The 20,959-nt window shown below is 43.5% G+C and overlaps 1 protein-coding gene across 4 annotated transcripts in view; it reads right to left on the reverse strand.

Moving 5' to 3' along the window:
- Positions 1-2,721: 2,721 nt before the first annotated feature.
- Positions 2,722-20,959, reverse strand: part of LOC111642260 (vascular endothelial growth factor receptor 1-like) — a 62,888-nt gene continuing 44,650 nt past the window's right edge. For 3 of the 4 annotated variants that reach the window (XM_023388581.1, XM_023388579.1, XM_023388582.1), the window contains 11 exons: positions 17,885-18,181; positions 17,701-17,825; positions 17,496-17,646; positions 14,400-14,621; positions 14,186-14,339; positions 13,900-14,116; positions 13,712-13,834; positions 13,147-13,217; positions 7,017-7,157; positions 3,251-3,356; positions 2,722-3,177 (listed from right to left, as the gene is read on the reverse strand). In XM_023388581.1, coding sequence (XP_023244349.1) covers positions 2,872-3,177; positions 3,251-3,356; positions 7,017-7,157; positions 13,147-13,217; positions 13,712-13,834; positions 13,900-14,116; positions 14,186-14,339; positions 14,400-14,621; positions 17,496-17,646; positions 17,701-17,825; positions 17,885-18,181 — 1,913 coding nt within the window. In that variant the 3' untranslated portion in view covers positions 2,722-2,871. The remainder of the gene's footprint in view (positions 3,178-3,250; positions 3,357-7,016; positions 7,158-13,146; positions 13,218-13,711; positions 13,835-13,899; positions 14,117-14,185; positions 14,340-14,399; positions 14,622-17,495; positions 17,647-17,700; positions 17,826-17,884; positions 18,182-20,959) is intronic. The other variant, XM_023388583.1, reaches the window with a different exon arrangement.

Below are 20,959 nucleotides of genomic sequence, written 5' to 3' on the forward strand. Positions count from 1 at the left end.
CAAGCAGTTCCTTTTCTGGAATGAATAAAAGAAAAAAGGCGATTATTTTAATAGAGCTGGCGAAAATACATGAAAAGATAAAATCTTCGATAAAACGAAGAATTAAAATCCCACAGGTATTGGTGAGCCTGAATAAGCTCGATCAATCTCGATTCTGTAAAAGTATTAATCCTCTAACTATCCGCCATGATGATTGAACTATTTTCAATGTTGTCACTTTATGACGTGGCATAAAGGCGTTTGTTGATTGGATGCGCGTTTGCAATCGTCGCGAGTAGAACAAACTTTTTGTTTCTAGTTGCGATTGCAGTCGCGCCGGTTTTCGAGGGGGATTACTAGTTAACGGGAACGGCCGTCGCGGTTGCAGTCGCCTGCGCGGCTGGAAATCGCATAGTGTGACCAGGGCTTTAGACTAGTCAGCACCCTGGCTACCCAGTCACCTCTTACAATTCGTTTTATAAATTAATTTAAACTCATTATTGAGTTTTTCCAACTAGGTCTCCTCCCCATTCAAATCATTACATTCTACCACCTCTTCTTTAGATATACTGTACTCTCTGGTACTTCTTTGATACAAACACTGGACCATTTTTTCCTGGGCTGCTGGATAGATATCTCGGTATTCTGCAATTTAGTACTTTTCACCACCTTTTCTAGGTCTTCTAGGATCACAACGATCTCAGAGCTCTTCGTTTTACGGATGCTCCGCACTTTATCTTTCGTGCCATTTATACTCTTAAGGAAAATTTCCTTTATACCATCACTACCGTTTCAGTCGTACGAGAATACCACGCTGTAACTAATTTAAGGCGGCCATACACGTTAAGTTAATCCTCTGAGGATTAACCATGCATACCCGACCTCGAGTAATTCCTGATAGTGTGTGGGGGAAAATTTAACAGTTTTGGCCAATTCTACTCCGGTGGTCGGTGCAGACCACGGGAATAGAGTCGAAAAACCATTTGATTTTCCTGCAGTGTCAGACTGCGTAGGCCGACCTTAACGCGTGTGCCACCGTGTCGTTCAGTTGCGAGTAGTTAGAACAATGTCTCGTGAATTATTTTATATAACCTTATTAACTTTTATTATTTATAACCTAAAAAGTTAATTTTTCAGATGAAAAATTTCTCGAGTAAATTAAAATTATAAATAATTTTAATATTTAGAAAACTTCTCAATTCATTTCTTCCGTTATCATAAAACATCTCGATACTCTTTATCATTTTCTTTTACATTTTCATAAATTTATTGTTCTAATATTCAAGTAAATTAAAATAAGACAAAGTTTAATATAAATTCTTTTGCGATAATGATGTTTACAATTTGTACTAATATCGAATGTGGTCGACAATCATTAATACATATTCGTCTATAAAATTTAATCCATGAATTTTTTTGGTAGTAAAATCGACTGGCCATCGATCTTTCGCTGATAATTGATGCTTTTTAACAGCCCAAGATTTCTCTTGAAAAATTAATTCTGTGATCGGTGCTACCCAAACCACTACTACTACTATTTACACCATAGACTTCTATGCATACTTTTTCCCCGCGAGTTTTAATAGAATTTGTTGCCAATAAACATCCGAGAACAGCCAGTATATCGTCATCGGATGCCATGGCCAACGGCGTAGCGAACGTAACTGCCGTCCTAGGCACGACACTATATTGGCGCCCCTCCCCCTCCAGAAACAAATCTTGTTTGTCTCGGAGACCATTTGGCGTCTCTCCGCGAGTGGCGCCCGGGCACGCGCCCTACTTGCCCCACCCTAGCTACGCCTCTGCCGAGAGATTTTCTTCTTCGTGTGTGGGCGATAGGAAATTCTCGAGTTCCTCCAGGTCAGGCAGCCTCAAAGGATTAACTTAACGTGTATGGCCGCCTTTTAGACTTTGGCAATCCGGGCCCGTTTTTAAGTCCGTCGTCTACTCGAAAACCATAAGCCTAATAAAAGGGCGGGCACGAGCCGAGGGCGGGTAGGAATAGGCCCGGCCGCTGGAACCGCGCAAATCAAAAGTAGCCCACCCACCGACGGACTTTTCGAGATCTGGAGCGGGTGCGGCGCCAGAAGTGACGAATCGGACGTTCCGGAAAACAAGAGGGGCGCGAGCTGACAAAGTCGAGGCCCGCCAGGGATAAAAGTCTTTCCTCTTGTCGGCCGACAAAAGGCTCCAGCCGTCCGCATCCCAGCGGGAGGTAAGGCCGATTCCCGATTTGAACGGAAAAACGGATAAATTGCGGGCAGGTTTTATCGGTTGCGGCGCACAATATGATTACCGAGAATAATTACCTTTGGTAGATGGCAATTGGACGTCGGGCATTTGTTCCGGCGTAAGAAAATAAACGAAAACGTCCACGCTTCCTTCCGGCGAGGGTGGCAAAATTCGTTTCGTTTCATCTCCGGTTTTATAAATTTCGTTCGGCGCCAATTGCTTTCCGTCTTTCGTCGACGGGCGCGAGAAAACAACTTTCAAACTTCATTACCGCCGCGTTGCGTGTCGTATGACAAAAGAAGAGAAATCATTTCAACATTTTACAACGTTTATTCGTCATTAACGCAATTCCAAAGCCGTAAGACACCAGCGACTGAAATTCTTCCGCCACCGGCCGGCTCCGTTTATAACGCCGACTCGGCCGGCCGCCCGACGCCCGCAGTTTTAAAGATTTCCGGACGGGGCCGGGGAAAATTCCCTCCTCCGGAGGGAAAACTTTTCTTCTCGGCCCCCGAGGGATTCCCGCCCCCGGGCGCGGCGACTGGCACGGCCGGAAGGAGTGGGGACCGCTCTGCCCGGTGGCAATTTTACGGGTTAAAAAAAGAGGCTCGGCTTCTCGGCGGCGGGTAAAAGGCCTCTCGGACGGGAAAGCGCCGGGTGTTACGAGAAGGCGGGGGGAGACTTCATGCAGACGTAGTCGGAGGGGCGGCGCTCCCAAACAGGCTCCTCCTCCGGCCTCTTTCCCCGGCCAGGCGGGACCGGGTCCAGCTGGATCATGGGAACCGCCTCCATGGGGGCGGCGGGCACGGGACCGTCTCCCACCGGACGAACCCGTCCCGGTCGGAGGTAGTGGGCCGAAGAGTCGTCGTCCGAAGACTTTTCGGGACCGGTGGCTTCTCCCATGCGTAGGTATTCCGTCTTGCGGTCGTCGGTGGTCCGGTAGCCCCGCTCGGCTTCTTCGTACGACTGTAAAAAGAAGAAAAATCATCCGGCGGCCGGGAAATTTACTCGGGCGGAAGAAGAAAGAACGACGACTCACTTTCAGGTCTTCCGGGTCCACCCACTCCCGTAATCGCCGCGACAGTTCGGCGAAGGTGGGACGTTCCTCGGGTTCCGCCTTCCAACACAGTCGGATCATTTCGTACCTGAAAGAGATCGACGATCACCCTCCGGGCCCCTCTGGCCCTATCGTCCATCCGCTCACACCCGGTCCGAGTGGACCGATGGAGACGGATCCGGAAGTTAAATAACTTATTTGCGATGTCGATGGATCATTCGACTCGATCGCAAATAAGTTATTTAACTTCCGGATTGGTCCACTCGGACCGGATGACTCGGGCCGATGAGAAACCGAAAGGACGGCAGAAAACGGTCGACGACCGCAATTCAGTGGGCAGACGTTGGAGGTGATTTTACGAAATTCCAAAAACTGGCCACCGTCGGCAGTCCGGACAAGGGCGTCCGCTATCGGTCGACGGCGACGGGAAATCCCGGTAGACCGGACGTTCCCAACCGACTTTTATCTCCGGTGTTTCCTCGACCGTAATTAACACCGGATTAATTTACCCGCCCGGCTCGGCCCCGGAAAGAACGCGAAGCGGGCGCTTCCGGTGGTAACCCCCGCCCGTCGGGGCTACGCGCACCGGCGCCGGCCCCTATACGCCAGGCGCGCGGTACGACGAAAGCGGCGGACTTTGGCCGGTTTAAGTAAGTTACATGGTCGTTTGCCCGGTGTCCGGGTCTTCACCGGTCACTCCTCGGTAAAAATACAAATCATTTAAAGGCGGTGGGACCGGCCAGGGTGAAGGAAGCGAGAGAATAGCCACTGCCTGGCAAAATATACGAAAACGGGAACGTTCTCCCCGATAGATCCGGATGCAAAATGGAGTAGGCCGAGAGGATTAAGGAGTACCGCCTTAAATTCGGGAATTCTGTTGGTTTTTGTATTTATCTCTAGTGGTCTTTGGATTAAAACGGGACCGCTCGGAGGAATGCCTAAGCTTTGTCGTTGTACCAACCATAAATACATAGCTTCGTCTAAATCAGTGTTTGCCACCGGAGTAAATCTAATACGTTTACTTACGTCACCACCATCGACAAATTAATGCCAGAGTCGCTAGTAGATAAATGGAAATAGAAACGATTATTAAGTAGTCGACAGAGAAGGCCGAAAACAACCGTTAAAGTTAAAACCGGCAACAACCGCTACGGCCATTAATACCTATTACAAATTATATCCGTTATAATTTAGAAATATTTATACCAGACAAACTGGAAATTTACCAAAAATCATTAAAAGTACGGACGATTTGATCAAAACCTACAAAAAATAAAAATAAAAAACACCGGGGATGTCGTCCACCACTATAAAACCGGTAGGAAAAAACACTAAAACAAAGAAATTGTCCGGTAAGCGGTACAGAATTAACATAACTACGGGAAATATTACGGTCAAAAAAGAATTCCCACCGATACACGCGTACAACACCTATTGGCGGAATTACGTACGATACAAAAGGATAAAAAATATATATATAAGGCAGAGAAATCTTATATTCTTTTACGTAAATACAGAAAAGGTAACGGCTTTAAAGAAAAAAATTAGATTCGATGTAGAAGAAGTCCGCAAATTATCATTATAAAATTAATTAGGAAAGAATATCAAATCGATACAAAGCCACGTCGGGTAGATATACGTCCGAGCCGGGAAATACCGACTTACGTCACGGAAAACCTAGGAATAAAACGACGGACGGAACAACGGAAACGAAGCATTTCGTTAAAACGTACGGACTTAAGGGATATTAAAAAGCTGGTTAAACGACTAAACGCAAAACAAGGGAAAAGGACAACGAGAAGGCAGAAAAACGGAAACAGGTAAAGTTCAAATACAAAAAGAAATTCTCGAAAATATTACAAAAGTGCTAAAAACTAATAATATAATCGTAACACCGGGACAAACACATAATAAGGAAAACTATAACATGCGACGGAAAGGAGAAAAAGTAAAACACTTGTAAAAAACCGTCCCGGCGACAACGCGGGTGTACTGTACAGGTACATATAGGCAAAACAGGTGAACAATTAAAAAATATCCTGCAACCACTCGTTTTTTTCCCGGAAACGTTTAAAACCCAGCCAGTGACGCCGTCCGTTACGATATTTTAATTGAAAAAACTTTATATTTTTAATTATTATAAAGTAACAAAAAACATCATTTTTAGGGTAAGAACGGTTTTAAACAAAAATGTAAATACTAATAACCGGTACAATGGTCACGGAGTCCCATCCCACTCTTAGTACTACGCGCCACTCTCTTTATCTCCCCCTCGACCTTTAATTAACCACCAACATTAATAGCGTCGATTCCTTTAAGAAATAAATGTGGCAAAATTTCAGAAATTTTCGGAAAAAAGCACGAAAGTTATTAAGCTTGGAAGAGGGCCGACGAAATAGCGTAAAATTCGGCATAAAACAGAAAGCGTAAAAATTTTTCCGAAATTTTGGCCGAAACGTAACCGAAAAAAGAGTAGTGCCAAAATTCTTCTAATACAGACGTCTTTTTTGTGACGTCAAAGTAGACTAACGACGGCGGCAACCAGGGTTAACCCTACAATTGTGACGATGTCGAAATAGAGGAGTTTATCGAATCCGTTCGACCGCGCTGGTGTCGCGTATAAAGACACCGTATTTAAACGACGTTTACGCGGCTATAGGTGCTAAATTTCAAATAACAGCTAGGTGTAGTAGAATAGATATATAGGCCTAGTATTTAGATGGCGCGTTCTTTATTTCAATTCGGAATACGAGTCTATTCATTTAAATTTTCTATATTATAGCGGAGGAAGCGAAGAAAAAATGAAAGGTACAAAGGGATACGAGAGAAAAAAATGAATAAAATGTGGCGCCGTTAGTGGCAATGGCGTTTCCTATTCGGCCAGAATTTTTACGTACGCGTGTCGCGGCGTAAAAGCGTAAAACAGAAACCGATTTCTGATTCAGTTTTCTGCCACACAATTTTACGCGCGTGTGTTCCCGGCCTTACACGCGTGCATAAAAAGACCCCGACTTTTTTATTTTATTTTATTTTTTCGCGGTGTCCCCAGCCCAAAAATGTCGAGGGGTGATATTTTCACCCGCGGCCATACTTTCCCTCTGTTATAGCCTATATTACGCCGGAAAGGCAAGAAACGTTTAAAATTCCACGGTTTCTAAAATATTACAAAATGGATGTTTATTTAAAATATTTACCAGCCGTTTCTTACCCACCGGGCGGATGGGCGCCGGTAAATTCGTTAAAAAAATAATTAAAGACGTAATACATTGCCATCCGCTTTCTTCGCCCTCCACCGCCCGTTGCCGGGCAAGCGACCACTAAAATCGATAGACGTAACGGTAAATGTTGGGAAACTTGGCGTAAATTAGGCAGATTTGAACCGATGGAAAGGTAATAATCCGCAATATCTGTAACCTTAAACATATGCGGGCGTAATAAACGGTCCTGCCTAGGGACACCGTTAGGGCCGGCCGTAAAGGAGTCCTCGCCTTACTTCCGGAAATCGCACCAACGGCGAGATTTGGAAAGTGCAAGGTGTTTGAGAGGTGGGCGTGATTCTACGGGTCCGGGGCGCCGGTGGCGGCGACCGGGTCCGATTGGGCGGGACCCCGGTCGGGCCAATTTCTCGAAAGGATTAACAAGTAAATCGGAAAACGGCAGTCGACGTCAAAGATGGGTTAGTTGTGTCGAAGGAAGCCCGCGCCCTTTAAATCGACGTAAACGAAGCGTTTAGAGAGGAGATACTCACAGATCGGGAGGAGCGTACTCCGGTCGGTCCATCCTGAATCCCCGGCTGAGCATCTTGTAGAATTCGGCGTCGACTTCCATTCCGGGATAAGGAGTGGCTCCCAACGAGAAGATCTCCCAGGTCAAGACTCCGAACGACCACCTGCGGGCAGCAAACACTTTCTACTACAAATCGGCCAAATATTTAGGAAATTCTCCCTTTCTACCGGTTCGGACCTTTATTTCTCCTTCCATTCGTCTACGCTACGACAGTTGGACCTAACGCGGACTACGATTAAGGGCTGTCCGTAAATGACGTCCACACCGAAAGGGAGGGAGAGGTTAAACTTCGATGGTCGGTCGGTCGGTTTGTTAGGGTTTTCTGGTACAAGAGTCGTTTAGGCTAAGCTGCGCCACGCCGAGAGGTAAATTGTGAATAAAATTTGATAAAATATTAAAAATAAACTCAATAACAATAATAAAAAACAATTAAAGGAAACAACAACGGGGGATTGAAAATTAAATAGAACAATCGGATCTCTTTGACCGTAGTATCTTTCAGAAAGCCAGGATTCCCGACAAATTTGTATTTTTAAAATGAAGAGCGGCTACACGGTATGTGTTTAAATGACTAGCGGACTTTGCAGCTGCCTCGGCTGTATTTCTTCTTATACCTATGTGCCCGAGACCCTGCGCAATTTTAGAAAGAAATTCATTGCACAGGGATTGCAAATAAGTTACGAACTTTATTTGGCATAGAAAGCGAAACAGTTTTACGTGAGACGAAAGCTTCGAGTGCACAGACTCAGTCGGTATAAATCACGCAGCAACGATAACCTTTTCTCTTTATAGCCTATATTTCAAGACTAAGTAGATAGCCTGCAGCAGACAAATGCTGAACCGACACAGAACCGATTTAGATCCATCCGTGTATATGGGAATTAAATTCCTATTACTGCGATGGATCTCCGCAAACAACTGTGTGTATACTTAGTCTGGGGTAAATTCTTTAGTACATTGTTTTAAGCTAAGGTCGACCGTTATAACAGGAATTGTTCAGAGAGGTATACATCGGGCTGGGAAATGTTAGTTATATCCAGGTCGATCGTGCTGCTTATAATATCCATTCTAATCTCAAAAGTAGGTATACTAGATCGGGGGCGGCCCTAGGGCGGTGCGAACGGTGCAACCGCACCGGGCGCCGAAAATTTACGCATTTTCACACTTTCACCTTCGCAATTTAGCCAGTTTGGGGTCGCGTATAGTCAGTACTCTCGTGACCTTCGGTTCCACACGATAGGATGTTTTTGAGTATCCAAAACGCTGGTATTTGAAGAAGGGTTTGGTACGTATGGGTAACGAAGGTGTCCTGCGGCAACGGAAGGTGGCAATGTCGACTCGTTAAATGTCAAAATGAGGTGTTTTGTAGGTATCAACTTGCCGTCTCGACGAATGGAGATGCGTTGAACAACAGTTTCACTTTGATCGGAAAGCCCACTCCCGAATATCTGATTCTTCTTCAGATATCAGATCGGTCTGATATGTGAAGAAGAATCACGACTCCCCGTGTGATGTGGCACTTATTTCGATCTTTCCTAATGTCTTCATTGCCAAAAGTCTTTCCAATTGCTGAGATGATGTAGTCTCGAGCAATAGGTTCCCAATCACAATTTTCGTACTGTACAGTACATATTGTGGATGCCCAATAGCAATGTTCTCTCTAATTTTTTTTGTCGATGAGCGGAACATATACTTCTCTGAGGAAAAAAAATTTTGCTGAGCATATATATATATATATATATATAAATCTTATTTTTTCTAAAAAAATTAAAATAATTAATTATAAAGTAGAGATTAAAATTAATTTTAAAACATACTTTTATACGAAATATTAACTTTTGTCAATGATTTAATGTATTTAAACGAAATATACTCAGCAATAATCATGTTGCAGACAGAGTGAGAAATAAGTAAACAACAATTCAAGTCGGTGTGCATGCTCGCCTGCGCGGCACATAAATTCTCGTGCGCGGCAACAATTTGAGCAGTGCGCGACCGCGCAGCCGCGCAGCTTAGAGGGAACATTGCTGAAGAGGGAGGAGATTACGGAAACTCGGACAAACTGGGACAGTGGGAGAGTAAAAGTTCAAGAAAAACGTAGACGTAATTTATGGACAGCCCCTTGGGCGCGGAGCAAAGATCTTTCTCTCCACCTACGAGGTCAATAAATTATAAACTACGTTTAAAACAGTTCGATGCCGGTAAAAGACGGGCCTAAGTACCGGCCGGGCACGGCCGATGCCCGTTATCGTCCTTTCGTAATCCGACTCTTTCCGGGGACGAAGGAAACGTCGACGACTCGGTGGTCGGATCCCGGAAGAAGGGTCCAGAGCCGCGGCATCGACTAGGGGAAACTTGCCTAATTCGTACTTCGCTTATATCTTCACTCCCGTAATAGCTATTAGTGTCTCTAGTAGCAAAAGAAGTAAATAACAATCGGTCATATTACCATCTGACAGACAACACGCTGTTACTCTGCTCCCGACAAAAATATTGAAAAGGAAAGTTTTTTCAACTTTTTCTGTAATATTTTTGCACATTTCATACGAAATTTCTTCAAATTGGATCGTGTGTAAGTTTTTTAACTATCTGTGATGTATTAGTGCGTATTTTTGTGATTTCATCCGAAGTGATGAAACACGCGTATCTGTTGTCAAATTTTTTGGCCACTAATGTAAAGTTTGTTCGACTCTCGCGCCTATTTCGTACTCGAAGCGTGTTCTTAAAACGTACCGGTACGATTTAGGAAAACCATTTTAGATGAATGTCACAATAAGCTATTACCGATTCGTAAACTTATTTTTTTCTAAGTTTCTGATTTAAAAAATAACCGCAAAAGTTCAAAACAAATTAAAACTTAATCGTATTTAATTTTAGAACAACGTGTCGAAAAGAAAATATAATTCTTGAAGTAAAGAAAATATGAAAGAAGCGATTAAAAAATATAATGACGAGACCTTATAATTTAACGAAGTTTGTAGTGTATATAATGTACCGTAATTGACATTTAGACGATAGATACAAGGACTGAATATACATCAATGAATAGACTACATAGGTCATTTTTTAAATCACTAAAACTGAATTTTAGTGCCGCTTGCGCATCGTGGATGCAAACCATCCTGGTTCCTTAATAAAGCGTATCTTCGAGCCGTTTGTATGGACACGGGCACGCATGACTTCGAATCTTGCGGATTGTGGCCTGGCAATCGCTTTAAGATCGGGGATGAGAAATATGTCGTTCTTGACGAAGATGCTAATGTAAGTGAAACGGCGGAAGTCTCCCAGAATCTGGCAACTGAAAGGCGGCGAGAACAAACAGATACTTTAACGTGTGTGGCACAATCCAATCAGACTACTGACAACAGACTGAAGAAGTCGAGTACCCACAACTTCCCGAGGTACCGACAACTCACCCTTCGGAAAAACAGCGAGATCAGTGTCTGGAAGAGAAAGCGAANATATTCTAAACTTTTGTCCCTGCTATGCTAGTATTCCATATTTTTTGCCTCTAATCTTGATCAATGTTCCCTGTAATTTTTTTTTTTGTAGATGAGCGGAACATATACTTCTCTGAGCAAAAAAGTTTTTGCTGAGCATATATATATATAATTTTACTTTTTCTAAAAAATTAAAATAATTATAAAGTAGAGATTAAAATTCATTTTAAAACATACTTTTATACGAAATATTAACTTTTGTCAATGATTTAATGTATTTAAACGAAATATACTCAGCAATAATCATGTTGCAGACAGAGTGAGAAATAAGTAAACAACAATTCAAGTCGGTGTGCATGCTCGCCTGCGCGGCACATAAATTCTCGTGCGCGGCAACAATTTGAGCAGTGCGCGACCGCGCAGCCGCGCAGCTTAGAGGGAACATTGCTGAAGAGGGAGGAGATTACGGAAACTCGGACAAACTGGGACAGTGGGAGAGTAAAAGTTCAAGAAAAACGTAGACGTAATTTATGGACAGCCCCTTGGGCGCGGAGCAAAGATCTTTCTCTCCACCTACGAGGTCAATAAATTATAAACTACGTTTAAAACAGTTCGATGCCGGTAAAAGACGGGCCTAAGTACCGGCCGGGCACGGCCGATGCCCGTTATCGTCCTTTCGTAATCCGACTCTTTCCGGGGACGAAGGAAACGTCGACGACTCGGTGGTCGGATCCCGGAAGAAGGGTCCAGAGCCGCGGCATCGACTAGGGGAAACTTGCCTAATTCGTACTTATTCGTACTTCGCTTATATCTTCACTCCCGTAATAGCTATTAGTGTCTCTAGTAGCAAAAGAAGTAAATAACAATCGGTCATATTACCATCTGACAGACAACACGCTGTTACTCTGCTCCCGACAAAAATATTGAAAAGGAAAGTTTTTTCAACTTTTTCTGTAATATTTTTGCACATTTCATACGAAATTTCTTCAAATTGGATCGTGTGTAAGTTTTTTAACTATCTGTGATGTATTAGTGCGTATTTTTGTGATTTCATCCGAAGTGATGAAACACGCGTATCTGTTGTCAAATTTTTTGGCCACTAATGTAAAGTTTGTTCGACTCTCGCGCCTATTTCGTACTCGAAGCGTGTTCTTAAAACGTACCGGTACGATTTAGGAAAACCATTTTAGATGAATGTCACAATAAGCTATTACCGATTCGTAAACTTATTTTTTTCTAAGTTTCTGATTTAAAAAATAACCGCAAAAGTTCAAAACAAATTAAAACTTAATCGTCTTTAATTTTAGAACAACGTGTCAAAAAGAAAATATAATTCTTGAAGTAAAGAAAATATGAAAGAAGCGATTAAAAAATATAATGACGAGACCTTATAATTTAACGAAGTTTGTAGTGTATATAATGTACCGTAATTGACATTTAGACGATAGATACAAGGACTGAATATACATCAATGAATAGACTACATAGGTCATTTTTTAAATCACTAAAACTGAATTTTAGTGCCGCTTGCGCATCGTGGATGCAAACCATCCTGGTTCCTTAATAAAGCGTATCTTCGAGCCGTTTGTATGGACACGGGCACGCATGACTTCGAATCTTGCGGATTGTGGCCTGGCAATCGCTTTAAGATCGGGGATGAGAAATATGTCGTTCTTGACGAAGATGCTAATGTAAGTGAAACGGCGGAAGTCTCCCAGAATCTGGCAACTGAAAGGCGGCGAGAACAAACAGATACTTTAACGTGTGTGGCACAATCCAATCAGACTACTGACAACAGACTGAAGAAGTCGAGTACCCACAACTTCCCGAGGTACCGACAACTCACCCTTCGGAAAAACAGCGAGATCAGTGTCTGGAAGAGAAAGCGAAGGAATGTTCTTTAGGTATGAAAGTAAACATTTCTAATACAGAGACAGTTCGAGCGACATTCGAAATAATATCTCCACTACGTGGTATTCTTGGAATTGCAAGAAGAAAAACGTATGAAAGAATCTTGGTGCGAAGAAAAGCAAAACTACTAAAATATCACAAAAAGAGAATTAAAAAAACAGGAAAATGAAAATAACAGTTGGTACTGTAAATTATGCCAAGAAAACGTAAAAGAAAGTATGATCAAATGCACACAATGTGAGATATGGGTACATGACCTTCGCGCAGGAACCAATAAAAAGACAATGGATTACAACTGCGATGACTGCCAAAAATTGGCAAAGACCAGCTGCCGAATTTGCTAAGAGTTAATATACACACGTATTGATACACACGTACAGTACATTATTGATAAAGATTTTTATTTTTAAGACTGCAAACCAATGATAGGATCTCAAAGTACGATTTAAGAATATATCGGTACGATTTAAAACGAATGTTCCTAAATCGTACTTTTTTAGTGTTTTTTTAAATTGTTTATTTCTCAGAAGTTTATAAGATTTATGCTAAATTTGATTATGGTAGTGATAGAATATTTCCCAAATAAAAGTTACTTAAAATAAAAAATAATTTATGTTTATTAATTTCGATAATATGAAGGATTTTCCTGAAATGGTACGAATTAGGCAAGTTTACCCTACTCGGCGTGGGGGGGGAGCGCGGGTTAAAGAGGGAAAAAGAAAAATGTCGAAAAAAGCTTACACGTCGCTCTTGGTGGTGAAGACTTTGTCTCTGATGGACTCGATGGCCATCCACTTGATGGGAAGAGGACCCTGTCGAAAAACAAAAGCCTGGGTAAGTTCCGACTCCCGCTCCCGCCAATCCTTATATTCTTAAATCTCCCGACCCGCAGTCCCGGTCCTCCCGTACGAAATCTTTCTCGGACTAAACGGAAGTTTCCCGCGGTAAATCCCGTCTCCGCCCGTCCGCAAAAACTGTTACCGGCCCACTTTAGGGCGGGGGCGGATGATTAAACTTCTCGCGCAGTAGAAACTAATGCGGCCGTCGGACTCCCTCTCCTTTAAAGTGAGTCGAGAGACGATTTTAAGTCTTTCCCGGACGGTTAACGGCCGTTCTTTCTTCCTCCGTCGGAATTTCCCGGGCGGCGACCTCCTATCCACGCCCGAGAAATTCGAAAATAACCTTCTTTTGGAAGAGGAAAACTTCCGCGGGAGGCGTTAACGCGCCAGCGCATTTTCTGACGGGAAGGTTAAGGGGGAAGAAAGAACAACTCTTGCCCGTTTAACCCAAGAAAACCGAAACTCACGTTGTTTTTCTTGACGTAATTGGAGTATTTGTAGCAGTCTTTGGCCAATCCGAAGTCGCAGATCTTGACCACGTGGCGGTCGGCCACCAAGACGTTTCTGGCCGCCAGGTCCCGATGGATCAACTGAAAAGATTCTTCTTTAAAAAAGCAATTTAACCCAGTTCCCCGCCCAAGGGGGCGGACGTTACCTTTCTGTCCGACAGATACTGCATTCCTCGCGCGCATTGGTAGGCGAAGTACAGCAGGCGGGCGGTGGTGACGGGTTCTCTGCGGGCCCCCTCTCTGCTCTCGGAACCTTCCGACTCCCGGCGTCCGCCGGTTCTTCGATAGACGAAGCTGCCGTCTCCTTCCTCTTCGGAACCCGTCCGTCCGCGCCACCACTCGGCGCTGGGCCGGCTCCATTCCCTGCAAGGAGAAAAACCCACGTGGGACAAGGGAAAGAGGATCCGCCGGCCGCTTCTTCTCGCGCCTTACCCCGGGCTTTGGCTCCAGCTTGCCGGAGACGTCAAGTTTTCGTAATCGGACTTTTCGGAAGAGGGCGACCGGGGGACGAAGGCCGACTTCCTCCCCAGGAGATAGTGCCGGAGGTTTCCGTATCGACAGTACTCCACCACCACCATCAGCTCTCCTGCGGACGAAAAGACCGTCGGCAACGTCGACTATCGACCGACAAAAAACGAATTCTTACCTTTTGCCATGTTTTCCGTCACGGCTCCCAGCAGGTTGACGATGTTGACGTGCGGGCGCAGGTGAATCAGGATTTTCAGTTCGGCCATCAGAGCTTTCATCTGCTCCCGGTCGGCTCGCTCCTTTAGCATCTTGACCGCCACCACCGTCGATCCTTGTCCGCCCAATCCCCGGGCTTCCGCCTCCACCACCCTTCCGAAGGCTCCTTGACCCAACGTCTTTCCTGTAACCAAGTCCATCGGTTCGATTGTCGTCGGAAAAAGTCGCAACAAACGTCTACGGCCCCGGCGACCGTCGACGTCGATTTCCTCCGTACGCGACGTCGGCCGTTTCGCCCGACCAGAATATAAAAGAAGCCGCCGTGGCCGCGGAGGAACTCCTTATACGTTAATTAATTAAATACGACGGAACCGGGCGAGTGCGGTTTAAAATATAGTCGTAGACAAAGTTTAAACGGGCGTACCAAAACCGGCCAGCGCGTAACGGCAGTAACAAAAATATTAAAGTATACGTAGGTAAACGCCACCGCCTTTACCTACGTATCTAAAACAAAAAACAATTTTTTAATATCCAATATCGGTACGTACTGTATTGTTCTATCGGAGGCGGTGTACGCAGCGTATATAATTAAAATACGGGATATTCGTCTTTTCGGCTGTAAAAATATTTTAATCCAATTCTAAATATCAAACTTTAAATGGCGCATAAAAATTACGACAAAGCCTAAGTAGGTCGATTAATTATTAATTGGTCAAAAAACGACGAAAAACGAAACTGGTGGATTTCGTCGCAACCGGGCGTTGGAAGAGCCCGAATGTCGAATACGACGGCGATTGGCTAGCCACTGGCGGGGTGAGAAACGTCTTCGATATTCTCGCCTTTATAATACGATTGGCCATCGAATCTCGGTAAGACCGTCGCGTAACCCTTGGTTTCTTTCTCGTTACTTTTTTACTACGTTCGGCGTCGAACCAACGAACGACTCGGGAAACGTTTACGCTTTATAATTTGTACCGTAAGCTCAAGTCCGGCGATAAGACACAAGTTTAATAACATTAAGGCGCCGACCATCGATTAGTGTTTTCTAACAGATCAAGAGTATCGTTGGGCTTTTCACTTCTCCGTCCCGATTTTCGGTCTCTTTATTCGGTGGAAATTCGTCCTCCGAAAGAGTATTCCTTTTAAAATATTTCCTACGTAATTAATTCTTTGGGAAGGTCGAAGGCCGAACTTTACCAACGACACGTCGGCTATTTACAAGTAAATATAAGAAATATCGTCCGTTAATGCGAGTTTCGATTTCCGGTCTACGGATCCGACGTTACGGTTCTTGGTCACGGCAGAAGTCGGCGACCGGAAAACATGGACTTTTAAGTCCCTTTTATTTTATTTTGTACGAGTTACGACGTTCCGTTCTAAACACCGTCGTTAATGGATAAATCGTTCGTTTATTAGTAAGGCGTCTATCTAAAAGCCTAACTTATTTTCCTTTCGACTAATAATAATTAGGAATAAAGCGTGGGAAATTGGTAATTACCGGCGGAAAATATGGCGAAATCGGTTCCGACCATTGGCGCCGTTTGCCGCGGCGGCGTAATTTACAACTAGTGCCGACCGGGTGTACGGTAAGCGGTAAAACTCTATGGTTATTCGGCGCCCCGGAGTAACGGTGACGTAGACCGGTGGGTGCCGGGTTATGCCGTCGTTAGGTAGATGGAAAACCAACTTTTCTGCCGACGGGCTATTTTATGGCTATTTATTGGGCGTTTGCCAGCTTGGCCGCGTCTTGGCCTAGAAACCGATTCGATTCCGAGTGGCGCGTAATACATTCTTCGTTTGCGCGCCGTAATCGTCGACGTTATGGCGTAAGAAAATCGACTAAACTTGTATTTGTTTATTAAAAATGAATCCTTGTAGAACTTTTAACATATATTCGATATATTTGTAATTGGTTGTGATTTTTTAGCTTATTCGAAAGGAATGAGCGTGGAGATAATGCGGTTTCGTTTAGGGCTGGGTCGTCTAGGAACTCGTTCTAAGCGCTAAACCGGCTCTTACAGTATCGCGTTGTAAATAAAGTTAATTATAAACATCAAAAGAAAAAGTAATGCAAATATTAAAAGTTTATAATACTTTTTCCATTATTCGAGAATTAAGTAGAAAATGCAATAATTATCGCATATAGGCCTAAATAAAAATAACCAGAAGAATTGTCTATAAAATAATCGGAAATATATTCATTTCATTGATTGATCGTAAATAAGGTAGTTTTTTTTTATCAATATACGAAATTATTATCCTAATTAACTGGCTAGGAATATATGAAATTATGTCAATAAACGTTATTTTATTTAAACTTTATTATATTACTTTTGTCGCTTGTTATTTTACAGATGCCAACTTTGGGTAAAGGCGAGGAAAATGCTAAATCGCCTTATAATTCTGCATTTCGCAGTTTTAATTTAATTGTAATTTTATTAAAATATAATGGTTTTTCTAGGGCCAAAGACGTTAATATACAGCGGTGGTTCTCCACGTTTTTTTAACCGCGGATCCCTTTCCCTCTTAATTTTTTGTCAACCCCCATACACATTGCGCGGGGAAAAACCTTATATTTTTCACTAATAAAAAAAGAAAGGACGGAATAAGATTCTCCGAACAAACCCGCTTTATCTTTATAATTTCTCTTTGGCCTTTGTCCTATATGTCGTATTTTAAATACCGTTATTTATATTTTAACCCTTACGCAAGAAACGAGTGATAAAGAAATTGACAATATACATACTGTAGAAATTTAATTTTTGGTAAAACCATCGTTCCCAAGTAGAATTACCCTACGGATCACTAAAATATCACGGTATACCGGTCGAGAACCACCGATATACAGCCCGCAAACATTAAATAAACGTGTCCTCGTTAGGTACTATTGATTTAAAAGGAAACCACGCTAGTAATGATGGGTGTAACTAGGTAACCAACGAGTGTCTCTAAGGGCGCCGATATCGTCCAGCCATCGAACGAACGATAGAGTTTGGCCGCCTACCGTATACGGTACGCGCTTTGGCCGGGGGTTTAGACGGTCCGCCGGGCCACCTACCTAATTTCAAGCACTCCCGCGGAAGTTCCCAGCTGCAATCGTAAGGCAGCAGATCGATCTGTTCGTCTAACGGCAAGTCGGGATTGATTTGTTCCGCTCGACCCTTATAGAAGACGGCGTGGGTCAGGATTTCCAGTTCCTTCTTCTCTCTCTGCAACGAAAGCGGTTTTAAAAACCGCCACCGACACAAGGGGCGGAGTCTTACCTTTTCTTTCAGGACTTTTCTGATCAGGAGGGCGGCCAGTATCAGCAGAACCAGCGCCAAGACCGCCGCGAAAACCGCGGTGTAAGCGTTTCGTTCCCTCTCTCGCCGCCGAGCTTCCACTCGGTCTGAAAAATAGCGGTTAGGCGGATGCGGGCCGGGAGACGAACGGAAAGAAGTTTCTCACCTTTGGCCACCACGAAAGTGACGTTGGCGGTCGAGATCCCGGCTGGGTTTTCCGCTCGACACAGGTAAAAGCCGGAATCGTCGTCCAGGAGTCTTTCTATGACCAGTCTCCGAGAGTCGTCCTTTAACTCTATTCCGTTGTGGCCGGAGTGGTTGAACAGTCGATCGTCTTTGAACCAGGAGATTCGGGGCGGAGGCACTCCTCGCGCGTAACAGGTAAACTCGTAGCGTTGTCCGGCCGAAGCCACCACTCGGGTTCCGTTCATGTTGGTCTCTTCCAACCACGGCGCTTCCGCCGCTGAAACGTCCGGAATTTAAGCGTTAGAACCGACGTCGTCTTTCTAATCCCGCCGCCTTAGGGCCGTTTGGCGATACGACCGACCCATCCTATAATCGGACCGACTAGTAATAGAAGTATTGGCATGGGAACGGGTGTTAGAAATCGTTTAAGTTTTTCTAACTTAAACGATTACTTTTGTAGTCCACTCGGTTAAACTTTACGGAAATGATCTTACTTGGTTTATAAATTCTTGCGAAAAGTCTAAATAATAGCGTCTTTTCTGGTTTCGTCGATAATGTATTTTAATATACTTGTATATATTAGTCATTTGGGTTCCCGTATAAAATTTCAGCAGTTACGAAGGAAATAAAATACCAGGGAAAATTTAAATAAATTATAAAGTTACGTTTGATGGACAAATAGTTTTCATATATAAGTCTGATGGGTTGTGGTTTCGAAGCTGCGGTTGGTTGGAGCTTCTCCCACCCCACCACAAATATTTAACTTTAAATCCGTCCGACTGTCGGAGTCGGTCGTAGCGCGAAACAGCCCGTACCCGATCGGGACGGCGAGACGTTCGGGAGATGGGCCGAAACCGACGATATTTTAGTATCGGCCAATCGGAGCGAAAGAAAGCGGTCGAGCCGTAAAGGCGTGGTCCGAAGGAACTCGGCCCGCCATCGAGGGGGAAAATGCCGGGTGGAGATTGCGAAAAGTCTCGAGTTTTTCGTCTTACAACTCCCAGCGCGGTACCCATCTCACCACGCCAGTCGAGCGCGCGAGATAGCTACACGAAAGTGAAAATGGCAATCGGAGCGTTAGGAGGAGCCGAAAGAGTCGTTTAAATTAAGGCGACGAATTTTCGACCGCGAGTACATGCAATTGTCCAGTCAACACTAATAAACTTTAATTGGTAATAAAGAATCATAAGGCAAATTTTTTCCAAAAATAAAAACAAGTATCCAATTGGTGGAAAAAGACAATTAAAATAATAGTAAATTATACGTATAAATTATTAAGAGCGTAGACGCTATATTAAGATTATTTATTAATCGCAAGTGTTAAGTTGTGATTAATAAATAATCTTTACAAAGAAACCGATTTAAGAAACAGATGGGGGAAGAAAACTATACGAGAAAAGGATTAAATTAACATACTTTTTCCCTTACCCGACGGATTTTTTAGCTCCGATACGCAATTCATTTTTCAAGTAATTCTCTCCACAAATCCAATTGTCTTTTTCTTATTATTTTCTATATACGTTACTAATATTTCCTTTTGTTCTTCGCTTCTTTTTTTTAAAATAAAACATCGCAGGTTTCCATTTTCTTTCCGCGTATCGTATCGCTATAAGACGAGACTTTTAGTTATCGTTTACGACTCGTTACGGTAAAGTCGATGGGTCGAATCGTTATAGTCGTAAATAATCCCACCGCGCTTATTAACCACCTACTTCCGCTCGATGGGTCTAACTCGAGACTAACGATTACGCGTTTACTTCCGAGCTTGCGGCCGACGTTTTCGAGGCGAAAACGTGTACGTCGGACATTCAGCGCCGCCTTCCTGCCAGCCTAGAAGTTTGACAATGGCGTTTAGAACGTCGAGCACGATTCTACTGACGTTCCAAACGCCATTGTCAAACTTCTAGGCTGGCAGGAAGGCGGCGCTGAATGTCCGACGTACACGTTTTCGCCTCGAAAACGTCGGCCGCAACCTCTCTAATAGCGCTACTTTCGAAGGCCGGAAGCGACGTGGTTAGCGCGTATATTGGCGCTTACGCGTCCTTTCGAAAGTAAACGCCAACGCTAACAAGAAATATGGCGGTTTTCTGTAAATAATATGGTCGAAGCCGCTATTTTAAATGTTACCTTACAGATAGGACTACTCGATTCCCAATCGGACGACGATGATCTTATTGTGGATATAATTGTAGAAAAAAGAAATAAAAGAGATAGAAACTTTTATGGAAGAGACTTTACCTTCTTATAATCTAATCGATTTTAAACGGCACCTTAGACTTACCAGAGAATCTTTTGAGTCTCCTTTAAAAGATAAGCCCAATTTTAGATACGGAAAAATTACTTCCTCCGGAAGACGATCCGCGTCTTCTCGCCGCCTACGGACATGGGCAATCGAGAATCGTTCGGGTTTGTTTATATAAGAGAATAACGGATTATACGCGGTGGCGTAGCGTAGTGGGAACGGCGAAATTTCACAATAAATAATAGGGCCTAATAATATCTTGTAAAAATTTAAACCGTTTCAATTCGTATTTTTGTCGCACCTACGATTCGGACCGATCGAAACGAGCACGGAATTTTTCATCGCTTATTCTGTGACGAAACTGAATTTTAGTCTTTTAAATCGAGATACCTAAATAAGGGGGCGGCCGACGTCCACGCTACGCCACCGATTACACGTAGGCCTATATATATAATAGAGGAGAAGGTGGTATTATGGAACAGTGCGGGTATTATGGAACCACCCCATTTCGAACTGATAATAAAGGCGAACTGTAGCGGATTGTGGCCGAGCTGAACTAGGCAGACATCCATAGCGAGAGGAAAACCCGTTTTACTTCAGTTAAACGGTTGTCCGTATTTAATCGGCAAATTTGTTTTTTTCAAAATTCGCAAGTTTTGAATGCTAAGTGAATTTAATTATTTTTAAAATATAAATCGTGAAGTTGTAGGTTCATTGGTGCACGTATTCCGTTCCAGAGACTTAGGGGTACGTATTAATCTGTGTGATGTTCACGTTTTTTAAATTTTGGTCTCGACAGACATAAGTTAATTC

Source organism: Centruroides sculpturatus, unplaced genomic scaffold (genome assembly GCF_000671375.1).
Source record: "Centruroides sculpturatus isolate CEXI.00-Female unplaced genomic scaffold, Cexi_2.0 scaffold1442, whole genome shotgun sequence".
In the NCBI taxonomy this organism is placed as follows: Eukaryota; Metazoa; Arthropoda; class Arachnida; order Scorpiones; family Buthidae; genus Centruroides; species Centruroides sculpturatus.